This window comes from Talpa occidentalis, unplaced genomic scaffold (assembly GCF_014898055.3).
Source record: "Talpa occidentalis isolate TD23 unplaced genomic scaffold, MPIMG_talOcc4v2.1, whole genome shotgun sequence".
Taxonomy (NCBI): Eukaryota; Metazoa; Chordata; class Mammalia; order Eulipotyphla; family Talpidae; genus Talpa; species Talpa occidentalis.
In genome coordinates, this window is record NW_026555331.1 from 55305016 (window position 1) to 55318164 (window position 13149).

General features: G+C 35.7%; 1 protein-coding gene across 2 annotated transcripts in view; it reads left to right on the forward strand.

The window, feature by feature from the left end:
- The window catches only part of PPP1R42 (protein phosphatase 1 regulatory subunit 42), a 44642-nt gene extending 32139 nt beyond the window's left edge, over nucleotides 1–12503 (forward strand). The window contains exons 7-8 of one of the 2 annotated variants that reach the window (XM_037505731.2): nucleotides 344–475; nucleotides 12149–12503. In XM_037505731.2, the coding sequence (XP_037361628.1) occupies nucleotides 344–475; nucleotides 12149–12162 (146 nt within the window). In that variant the 3' untranslated portion in view covers nucleotides 12163–12503. Of the gene's footprint in view, nucleotides 1–343; nucleotides 872–12148 lie in introns of those variants that run through there. The other variant, XM_037505722.2, reaches the window with a different exon arrangement.
- The last annotated feature ends 646 nt before the right edge of the window (nucleotides 12504–13149 follow it).

Below are 13149 nucleotides of genomic sequence, written 5' to 3' on the forward strand. Positions count from 1 at the left end.
CCATATATCAGACTCTTTACAGTGATTATTTTTGGCAATGATGGGAAGGACAGTTATGGATAGTAATTGCAGAATATTTTTGTTTTTTTTCTATCATGTTTCAGTTGTTTTTAATGCGTAAATTCTTTCTGAAATCAGAAAAAAATATTTAAAAAATAAATATACAGAAATTGTGTAAATAAGATTTTATTAACCCTGTCATGTACTTAAGTTTGTGTACCCTAAATAATTTTATTAACCCTGTCATGTACTTAAGTTTGTGTACCCTAAACCAGAATTATATATTTTTATCTGCATGTTTACATTTATATATTATGTTTTTAATATATGGATTTTTCTCTAGAATTTCTGGATGGAAAAGAAATAAAAAATATGGAAAGACAATTCCTTATGAACTGGAAAGCATCCAAAGTTGCCAAAAAAATCAACAAGAAAAGAAACATTAAAAATGAAGATGGAAGTAGCTCATACATAAGTAAGCAAGTTCATTAGTTGACCTCTTCTACTCAACAAAGATAACAAGAAATAAGGGCTTTTGTTTAGATTATTTTGTTTGACTTTTTTTTACTTATTTATACATAAAATATAATTGTAATTCCTAGGAAATTTTACCTGTATTATTTATGTATGAAAACGGCAAACACTGTCAACAAAAGCTGTGTTTGGTTTACACTGAGTATGACCACATCAGTTATGTAAACATAGGGTAATGAAGGTGGGGGGTAAATGCACCATTTTATATCTGATAAAAGTGCATAATATTAATTATGTAAATGGTAAAATAACTATCAGCTATGTAAAAATGGAGAAACTTAAACTACTAGTATATTAATTTAGTAACAGTATAAAAATCACATTTTTCATCAGGATAGAAAATAAAAATGTATCATAATTACATCTGTGGCTTATACTCTGTGGCCTTTTTACATACATACCTGAGTATTTTGATTATAATAGCATTGTGTTCCAAAGAACAGGACAACCTCCCTTACCTAAATATATTGTAACTAAATATAGCTAAATGTAAAGTGTAACAATTACTTTTAGCATATGAGGCAGCATCCTAACTGTTTACAGATTCTGTAGTACGCAACACTGGGGTAAAGCCCTTCCTCCATTCCATGACAGTGTTTGCATGCTTAATGGATGGGGGCACATTAAGGGGCTAGGCCAAAGGAATAGAGAAAGGGAAACTGGAATGGTGTAATGAAGCTCTCTGCAGAACTGTTGCTCTAGGAGGCTGAGGTGAGGAGCAGCAGAGGTGAAAAGGCCCATTGAAGTATGAGATTGTGCTATATCATGTCCACTGAATAGGAACTTTGGAAAATCATTTCAAAGAGTGGGACTTACTTAGTTGGCAAGAGTGATCTGTGATAGCAATGTTAATTAGTCAACATCTGAAATCTATAAAATAGATAGGAAGCATTTCTCCTCCTCTGTTTATCCCTGGTTGGCTGTGAAAGGCTGGTTAAAACCAGACCTAGCATAAGGAGTTCAGTGGTTTACATTAGTATTACGCCCAAAATGACAAAGAACCTTATAAATATTGACATACTCATAGAATTTACCACCAGCCCTCCCCTATTCTAAAACCTATTCTAAAAATAACATAGTTTCCTTCATTATAATAGATTTCAAAAAACTTCCTAATTTAGGTATAATTATTATTATCCTCTAATGAAATTCAACAAAATAGTAATTATAATATGCCTTAAAGTTTTCAATTATTTATTTAATTTTTTTAATCAAATCTTTATTAATCTCTTTATGATGTAGTGTGACCTCCAACTAATTAACAAAAACAATCCTTAAAGCCATAAAGATAAACAAACAATAAATTATTTGAAAAGGAAATTATGACAAAAATCAAATTATGAAAACAATAGCATTAAAAAGAATAAAAAGCCTAGGAGTAAATTTAACTAAGGAGTTAAAAGAAATATACACTGAGAACTACCAAACACTAATCAAAGAAATTAAGATGTGAAAGAAAGAAAAGACCTCCTATGTTCATGAACCAGAAGATGTAATAGTTAAAATATTCTTGCTGCCTAAAGCAATCTACAGATACAAAGCAATCCCATTAGTACTTTTTTACAAAAATAGAAAAAAAATTTCTAAAATTCATATAGAACCACAAAATACAACAAATAATCAACCTTGAGAAGAGGAACAATGCTGGAGGTATCACACATCCTGATTTCAAAATATACCACAAAGCCACAGTAATCAAAATAGTATTGTACTAGCAAAGTGAGACTCACAGATCAATGGAACAGAATAGAGAGCTAAAAATAAATCCATGAATAAACAACCAGCTGTTCTACAACAAGAGTTACAAAAATACATAATGGGTAAATGTCTTTAGCAAATGTTATTGGAAATTTGCATATCCACATGCAAAATAATACACAAAATATGTATACATATATAAAACACAACCTAAAATTTACAAAAGTCAACTCAAAATGGATTAAAGACATAATTATAGAAACAAAAGTCCAAAACTCCTAGAAGAAAACACTGAAGAAAAGTTTCAAGACATTGCTGTTAGCAATGATTTCACATAGATGATACCTCATATCATCTATCATATTGGTGAGGATGCAGAGGAACTGGAACCCTTGCATACTACTGGCAGAGATACAAAATAGTGAAATCACTATGGAAAACAGTATGACAGTGCCTCAAATTAAATATGATTTTTAATTTGATTCAGGCAGTAAACATACTTCTAGATATTTACCCAAAAATTGAATTCAGGATCTCAATGAGATATGAGTATTACTGTACTCACTGCAGTACTAGTCACAATAGCCAAGATATGGAAACCTAAATGTATACTGGTGTGAGTAATGTCACTGAATGAATACATGTACATGTACATGTACCAGAATACCATTCAACCTTAAAATTCAGGGAATTCTGAATGTGACGTGAATGAACCCTGAGACATTACGGTAAATGAGATAGACCACTCACCAGAAAGACAAATACAGCAAGAGAAACTTACCTGAGAAACTGAAAACAAATTAACAAAATCAAACAGTGGAATTGCTGGTTGAACATGGAGGAATTAATTTCCCAATGAAATTGAATAAGCTTGAGAAAGCTGCTGTACAAAGTTGTCCCTGTAATTTACAATATGTATTGCACACTTAGAAATTTGTTAACAGGGCAGATACTATGTTAAGTGTTCTTACCACACATATACACAAAGCTACCTCATAACTTCATACTTGAAGATGACAGATGGATTGTTGTTGTTGCTATTATGATAATGAGTAATAATTTAAAATGCAAAGCATTCCAGTATAGGGGCAAGAGAAGAAACAAGAGCTGACATTTACTGTGCCAACTTATAGATATTTATACACATTATTTTATTTAATCATGATAACCTGTGGGGCATTTGATTATTTCATCCATTTTACAGAAAGCTGAGCTTTAGAAAATGAAGTAACTTTTTTAAATTGAGGTGATACTGGTTTATAACACTGCCTATGATGCAGAGGTATAGGATCACACTGCTCAGATGTATATTGCCATATCACACCCACCACAAAGGCACCAAGAGTTCTCCACCATAGTCCATTCTACCCCCATCACAGACTGTTCTCCACTTTCCCCCTATACCCCTCTGGTAGCCTCAATTCTACAGTTAGACTTCTAGGGGTAGTTATTGGTTTGGTTCTGTCTGACCCTTTGATTCATTTCTCTATATTCCACACATAAACGAAACTATCCAGTAATGTCCTTCTCCTTCTGATTTATTTCACTTAATAAATTGAAAATGTTCATCTTTTTTATATCCAAGTAGTATTCCATTGTGTATATATACCACATCTTCCTAGTCCATTCATCTGTCATTGGGCACTTACGTTGTCTCCATAAATTAGCTATTATAAATAGTGCTTCAATGAACACAAAGATGCATATATCCCTTCACTATAATGTGTTTGTGGGTCTCCCTGGTGGCACAAGGTGTTAAGTACAGCACTATGAAGCTATCCGCAGCCTCTGCAGCACCAGTTCGATCCCCGGCCTGCCAGGGAGCTACCCACATGGTGCAGTAGACCTCTCCTGTCTTGCCCACTGCTCCCCTCAGGTTTTATGTATGAAAGTGTGATGTATTGTCTTGGATATTAATTTTTCATTGCTTTGACCACAGAACTATTTAACTTTATTTAATTCATTTCATAAAATATAATTTATAATTCATAAAAATAATGTTCTAATATCCTGATATAGTATATGGCATTTTTACAGTATAGTTATTAGTTTCAAAGAAGAATACTTTTAATTCTTTGTATGCTACAGGTAACTTTGAAACAAGAGTCACATAGTTCCTGTTTATTACCCACAGGTAATAAGGAGGGTAAACCAAAATTAGTCATTTTCTGTGATATACAGAGATACCCTGAAAATGGAAATACATCTCCAGAAACCTCTCAAGAAGATAGTACTAAAATTATTGAAGATAGGGTGTATGTTCTTTCAAATATTTGTGCTGTTTCTCATGTGGGAAAGGGTGGGATATCCTTCTGTCAACAATGCAAGAGGAGAGACCCTCCATCTGTTTCCTAGTTATCTGTTCTAATCCTTCCTGGTCAAACTTATGTGTCTTTATGTACACATAGTTCGCTGTTGGTCTGCCTAAACAATCATAAAGCTGATAGAAATATTGGTTCAGGAAGAGTTTGGAGTCACAGATTACATACATCCACAGAAGTGAGACAGGTGTCTCATGAACATCTCAGAAGCAATAGGTGAACATGTTTGAATGAGCAGGATCGCGTCAATGAAATCCGAAGTTAGTTGACACTGGACATTCCACTAATGAGTGGACAACTACAGCAAGGGTATTGGGTGGCAGAAAGGAAGAGGATCCCGGAGGATGACAGAGGGTATGCTACTTTCACCACTTCGCCAAACCAAAGGTTCTTAATCTGGTGTTACTGGAGGAGACATTATTTTCCTTAGACTCTCAATGGGGTTTTATTATCCAAAAAACTAAATTAAGTCTAAATTTGACGAGAAGAAAATGGCAATTTTTGGTTTTAATAGATGACATTGCTTCAAAAGAACTAACAACAAAACATCAGACAATAACTTTATTTTGCAAGGGAGGGGGAGGCAGAGGGATCAAAAACGGAGGGAAGAACACAAGGGACTATAGTTATGGAACACTGGTGAATTGGTGGTGGGAATTGTACCAGGATTACACCTGAAAGGAGAAAGTATACATTGTACAAAAATGAATAATAGTGTAATATGTATATCTATATGTGTACATATATATATAAAACTTAAAAAAATAAAATAACTTCATTGTTCATAAAACTAATAGGTACTCACTATATGCCAGGCAATACTGAATATAAAAATTCAAAATATAATCTGAAAGATCTTGCAACAAGGTAGTTACAGAGTCAATGGGCTATAATTACTGTACAGTGTCATACATGCTATGGGCATTATAAACTAGATCATAATATATCCTTATTGATTCAGTTTAACTGTCCATATCAAATCAATACAATGATTTATCTACTGATCTTTCTAATCATATCATCGTCATTACACTATAAGAAGGGCAATAGCATATTTCATGGAGCTTTACTTTTTCCAGAGCTGCCTGATAAAAGGTCAGATGGATTTCTCATGTAATCTTCATTGTAGGGTCTAATCAAGAGGTGGTGACTTAGCATTCCTTAATGAAGTCCAAGGAAAGGAAACACAAACAGCACTGCTGCGCGGTTCTGTCCCTTCCCAGCAGAGTGGCTCAGGCTTGTGGTGATGGAGGCTTACAGGAGAGAAGATCCTGTGTGCCTGACAAATGCTTTATTTGGAGAGAGGAAAAAGGGATATGCAGGGAGTTAAATTTTTGCCTTGCCTCCTCTCCATTTGCCAAAAAAATTTTCTTAAAAAAAGGAAGATGCGTGAGAATTTGCTTTACAGCTTACATCCATAATCATTACCATCAAAACCTTAGCCACTTTGTCCACAATATTTCAACCATTTCTTAAAGATTTACATAACTAATGTCAATTCCATCAATTCCATAACAGTGACCTTGAGTTTTGTTTCTTTGCTAAGCATTTTGAAAATTCTTGCTAGTATATCATGAAGGTAGTAAAGAAATTAAAAATGTCCACAGCTTCAGAATAAAATGTTGGTAAATTCTATATATTGTCACACATACTGTCTAGTTCAGCTGTGAACTCTAGGTGGCATATACCACATATTTATAGCCCTAAGCAAAACTCAGAACTGCACTGATGAAAGAGCAAATAAATCATTCTTCCCTAATTTTCCTAAGTAGAAGTACAGAATACAAAGCTCAAAGCACTTTTAACTACTATGTTCTACAAAGACTGGCTACTCTGGAAGAATAGAGTTCTCCTGGAAGAACATAAAAAATGGTCTGCTTCTGCCACTTTCAGTGAAATCAGTTATGTTCAACCCTTAGCCTTCAGTGTTATATTATGAAAAAAATTCCAACAATATTTTCTTTTGAATTTTTATTATTTTTGCAGGTAACACTTTTACTAACAACATGCCAAAATATTGTTTTGATATCACAAAAGATGGGAATATCAGTTCTACCTCTCTCTAGTAAGAGGTAACCAAATACATTATGGAATTTCATTAAGTTCTTGATATAGATTTTTAGGGTGCACCTATTGCTAATGTGTTATTAGTTTAGGGTAAAGGTAAATGAAAATAAAGCTAGGTCAGTAAAATGTTTAAATCAAAATACCCAAACACAAGACAGATTTTTAATTTCTAAATAGCTGATTAAACCAAAGCCTTCCCTTAATTATTTTAAGGAGGGAGAATGAGCTGGCATCAGAAAACATGTCTCCTACTGTCTACAATTTAATATTTGAAGTTGGAAGACTGCTTAGAAGTGAAAAGGAGCTTAGAATGCTTCTTCCAAACTGCTTTTGCCCCACACTCCTTTAAGGTTCTACACATGGGAGCTGGGCTTATCCTATGTGCAACACAGTGAAGCAACATCTGTCCAAAGACAGAGGAATGTTTTGCACTGCCTCTATAAATGCCTGCAGTCTTTGTTCATGTATATTTACACAGCGCTGCTTTCCCTACAGGGAGGAAAAAGTCAGACTCACTTAAGTTGTTTTTGACCCTCATCCTGAAATTGATACTATCAATGTACATGTTAATTAAAGATTAGCTCAAAACTATTTTTTTATTTAAAAGTTGATTCTGAACAAATGCTTTCACTCCAATTAAAAATAATATATAGTATTAAACAACAAATATACACATTATTGCTTCTTTCTGTGTTTGTCATAGTAAATATTTCTGACAGATGTTTCCTCTCTTTTCAAACATGCTAGGAGGCGCTTGTGCCTTAGTAATTTAAAAATAAACATTAAATGCACCGAGAATGAATAAATGCACATTAAATGCACTGTGTAATGAATAAAACAAATTCGTTACTTGATTTGACTATCTTTTAAGCCTCAGCAATGTTAATAGAGTCAATCCATCTCTTTTGTTAATATAAAAACTACAGCTTGCTAGCTGGGTTAAAATCCCCTTAGTTTCATATACCTTTAAGGAATGTGAATACCAGGACCCATAATTCACAGGGAATATTCACTGTATGTCATGTAACTATTTATAAAACACCTAGTATCTTTAGTTAGACTATAAAAACATAAGTTTTCTTTGAGTTATAAAGTGAACTTTAATAAAAGTAAAAATAACTTGCTTTCACCACCGTTACAGTTGTTTGAACAATTGTAACAACAGATCTTTTATGTGCTTCAAGTAGAATTTTTAAAACTTAGATTTTTAAAATTTTTTTTATTTGTTTTCTTACACTGTTGTTAATTTTTTGGAAAGTATTGGATTTCTGCCTTCAGGTGTAGTCCCTATAGTTCTCCCACCACCATACACCTGTGACCCACCATCTTAGTTCTTGTGCTCTTCCCTCCCCTCTTTTGACTCCCCTATTTTGACCTTATCCCTGCTGTCAGCCTCAGTTCTGTGGTCAGCTTGCAAGTTTTGTCTTTGTCCTGATCTTTATTTGGTTTCTCTATATTTTTTTTTTAAAGTTTTTTTTTTTTTTTAAAGATTTATTTATTTATTTATTTATTTATTTATTTATTTATTTATTTATACAAGCACTGGGTACAGTCAGAAGCACGGGAGGGTGAGAGAATTCACCAGAGCCAGAGCGGGGAGCAGAGCAGGCAGAAGGACCGAAGTACACTGCTGAGGGGAGCAGCGGGCGGCAGGAGAGGTCTGTGCGCCATGTGGGACCCTCCTCTGGTGGCCGGGGAGCAGCCGGGGATCAGCCAGGGATCGAACCGGCGCTGCAGAGGCTGCGGGCAGCTTCGCAACCCAGCGCTCAACCGCTGTGCCACGGGGAGGCCCTGGTTTCTCTATATTTTTTGTTTGTTTTTTAAATATTCAATTTTTTAAAAGATTTTATTTATTTATATAAGAACTGGGGTACAGGTCAGAGGCATGGGAAGGTGAGAGAATTCACCAGAGACAGAGCAGGGAGCAGAACAGGCAGACTTACTGAAATACACTGCTGAGGGGAAATACACTGGCATGACAGGAGAAGTCTGCAATGCCATGTGGGAATCTCCCTGGCAAGCCGGGAATCAAACCTGCCCTGCAGAGGCTGCAGACAGCTTCACAGCACTGCACTCAACCCATTGTGCCACCGGGGAGGCCCTAGTTTCTCTATATTCCACATATAAATGAAACCATCCAATATCTATCTTTTTCCTCTGACTTACGTTGCGTACTTTAATTCCTTCCAACACCATCCATGTTACCACATGAGTTTATCTTTTTTGATACCTGAATAGTATTCCGTTGTGTATATATACATCTTCTTTATCAATTCATCTGTTTGGGGGCATTTAGGTTGTTTCCATATTTTGGCTATTGTAAATATAAAACTTAGATACTCGTCACAAAGCTCTGGGAAGGTCTTAATAAACTCACATGCAAAGCTCTAAATGCCTTTCATTTTGGTTGTTGAACCTAACCTCAAACTAAATAATTTTATATGAAAATAAATTATATGCTTTAGTTATATAGGTATAATGTTAAGATTTTGATTTGCAGTTCTCAATGAACTCATGAAATTAGATCACCCCCTTCAAAAAGAAATCAATGATCAGCAACATAATTTTTTAGAGCAATCTAAACTAGCTTTTGAGACTTCTAGTCACAACTCCATCAATTGTTTACTCTGTGAACAAAAGCTACAAAAGACCTAATTTAAAAGAATTATTGCTTATTTTTCTATTTAAAACATCTATTTTGAAAGCTGAATTTTTATTAACCAAATGAAAGAAAAAAACCAATAGACTCTTTTAAGACTAGAAAACTGTAAGTTCCATTTTATTTAGATAGAGAAAATAAGGAACAGACAGGTACAATCGGAGGAGCCCAAAGTTCACAGCTGTGTGAAGCAGAATTAGGACTTGAATCTAGGTCATTGATTCCAAAAGCCAAGCTCTCAACTACTCTATGGGGAGTGAGAGAGGGATGCTCAAATGCAGGTACAGAAAGGTAAAGTGAGGGAAGCAGGTAATTGGACTTAGGTGAATTGGACAGCACAAGCCTAACTGAAGACAACTGCAGCTACTCAGTTCCAAAACAGGATAGCCAAGCAGGCATGCTGAGCTGGAGAGATAAGACTAGTTAGCAAGTAAGAGAGCTAGATTGTGAGATCATCGGATTTAAAAGTATTGGATAAAAAATTATATATATAATGATGGATCACGGGTGACATGGTAGCAGGAGAACTATGGGGATGACAGTGATGTAAAAAATTTAATTTAAAAAAGAAAGAAAACAGAAAATATTATCTATATGTGTGTGTGTATAGATATGTTCATATATATATATATATATATATATATATAAAAAAACACAAAGAAACAATCTGGTCATGCTAAGGAAAATATGGAACAATTAGAACTGTCATGGCCTGGGGCCTCTCTGGTGTTGCAGGGGTTAAAGAGACAGTGCTATCAAGCTATCACCAGCTACTGCACTATCACCAGCTACTGCAGCCATGGCGCAGCAGACCTCTCCTGTCTCACCCACTGCTCCCCTCAGCAGTATATTTCAGTAGATCTGCCTGTTCTGCTCCCTGCTCTCTCTGGTGAATCTTCTCACCCCTCACACCTCTGGCCTACATATCAGTTCTTGTATGCATAAATAAATCCAACTCTCATGGCCTACTGGTGGTATTTCCCATGGGCTGGATCCCCTCCTACTGTCAGGAGTCTCTCTTGCAATAAATCTGAGCTTGCTAATCTCTAGTCCAGTGTGTGGGTGATTATTCCTCGATCACTTGAACACAAGAACCCACCAGATCAGCAACATCAGGAATGCAAAAAAAGTACAGCCACTTGGAAAAATAGTTGAACACATTTTTATAAAGTTAAACATACCACATCTAGCAGTCCCATTCCTAGTTATTTTCTCAGATAAAATGAAAACCTTCCAGTTTTTATAAACTGGAAACCCAAAGGTCTGTCCTTTGGGGAATGGATACAAAGATTGTTGTACAACCATTCAATGGATACTACTCAGCAGTAACTACAGAACTACTGATGAACTACTGATATGAAAAACAATATGAACTACTGATATGAAAAACAAGGTGGACAGATCTCAAAAACATGTTAAGCAAAATAAGCCAGACTTAACAGGCCATATCCTATATGATTCTATGACATTCCAGCAAAGACAAAACTAGAGACAGAAATTGAATCAGTATTTGCCAAAGATTAGGGAGTTGACTACAGAGGGTCAGCACAAGAGAATTTGGGGAAGAGATGAAATGTTACATATCTTTATTGTGGTAGTGGTTACATGACTATCATCTTTATCAAACTTGCGGAACTAGCACTCAAACGTGTGAATTTAACTACGTAAATTACAACTGACTAAACAATGAGGGAACTAGTTGAAAGTAGATTTTGCACCCTTGGCATCTCGTGTATTGTTTGTGTGAAAGCAATATATTTTCTTACTGACATGTATAATTACATCACAAAGATAATGAGTTGATGACAAATTATTTAATGTATTTAGAAAAAAGGCAAGTATAATTTTATGACTTAGTCAAATAAAATCTATATCACTCTAAAGCTCATACTTTCTGGAAGACTAGACAAGAATTTCAAAGAAATATATACTATTCTATGAAGATGTATTTATATTGCTAATAGGGAGTCAAGCAATGTGGTTGAGAAAATAGTTACAAAAATATTTTACAAAATATGAAAAACTCTACAAATACGAAATAGAACAGCAGGGTAAAGTACACAAGCGTTAGGTCAGTCTGGCTCCTTAAATCCTGTCTCTACCATAGAGCTTTGGGTGAGTTACTTAATCCCTCCAAGCTTTATTTTCACAACTGTAAAATCCTCAAAGTGTTTTTGTAAAGACTAAATTAATAAAGTGCTTTTTGTGAAGCACTTAGCACATATAAAGAGTTAAATAAGGTACCTGCTACAAACTTATATAATGTTGAAGATTTGAAGAGTTTCATCTATTTTGAATTTAACTACAAATACAGGTTTCTTGCAGGAACTAGGACTGTTCTAGAATCAACAGAGAAGCTACTTAAAGGGGCAGCAGATAGGACAAGGGGGTGGCCTACATCAGTGGGGTTATATCAGTCCTTTCTTTACATCCTGGTAACACAACTAGCTATTGGTCAGCCATTATTAGCAGTTGAAGAGAGCCTCTGTTTTGTCCTTACTCTCACCCAACCCCTTCAGTGATACTAGACTGACTGCAGCAGGTTATATTAGGTAGGGTGAGGTTTGTGAGATGCCAAGGTGCAAAATCCAAGAAGCCCTCACCACCTGATTTACCTCACCCTAGTAGTCCTGGCCTACCTTCCCTCCAATCTTATTTCCACACTCTTCACAACTCACAGATTTTCCAAATCCCAAGGAGGAAGTGCTTATGTATTTGCTTCCTTTAATGCCTAAGAAGATTCACAATTTACTGACTAATCACTAGCTTTTATTATTGTTATTGTGTCCTAGATTCTATATTTACTATTCATTTTGGGTAACTTTCACTTTTTAAAATAATTTCTGCTGTTCTTTCTTTATTAATACAGGAATCTCTCTTTGAAGGAGTCTGAAAGCTTGCTGACAAAAAAATTATGTACATGAACCTTACCTTCTCCAAAACCCAAATGTGGAAGACAGCCTGTAAAATCAAGCAAATTCAATCTGAAATGACCTGAAACATTTGATTTTTTTTTAACCTTTGTTGTACACAACATCATTTTTTAGGGTTCATAGTTTTATGGTATGTCATCATATAAGAAAAACTTAGTTTCTTGTTTGATTTGCTTCTTTATAAAATCTGAAACACTAAATGCCTTTTTCCTTACTTCATACACTTAACTGGGAAGATAAAGATGTGCTTTCTCATTCATCAAAAGAAAAAAATCCTCTTTGGAATCGATCGCATTTTGGTGTGTTTCTTTCTAAAATGTAATCTGATTACTGTCACTGGCAACTGAGACGAGAAAGCCTGAGGCTTATTCTGATTCACTAACTTATTTAAGTGTAGAAAGATATACTGATATACTCAAATACAACAAACGTCACCTTTACTCTTTACTACGTAGTAATCCCAATTTTGAAACTCTAAATTGAAAATTATGTCGCAGTTTCTATAATATTGTATATTTGATAGTCCGTTTGACCCCAAAGATTGTTAAACAGCCTGCTCTACGAACTGCGTGACTAGAAAATATAGACTCAGACTTCACCTCTGAAGGCGAGCAGAAGCCTGGGGGGGTTGGAGGTGTCCCAAGCCCAGCTCTTCCCCCAGCCCAGCTCTAGTTCCGCGGTTTTGATCGCGCCCTGGGGCTGAGGGCCCGCTTTCTAAAGCGCCTCCGCTCGCCGCTCGCCCCTCCACCGCGCAGAATTGCTCAGACGATTCCCAGAGGCGGGACAGAAGACGAATTGCAGGTCCAATTAACAGGGCTGGGAGGAGGAAGAGGGACGGGAGTGAAAGGGGGAGATGCCTAGGGACCGGCCAGAATCCGCGCCCTTGGGAGGAAGCCACCGCGACCCCAGGGCCGTTTACTCTGGTTTGGTGAACTTC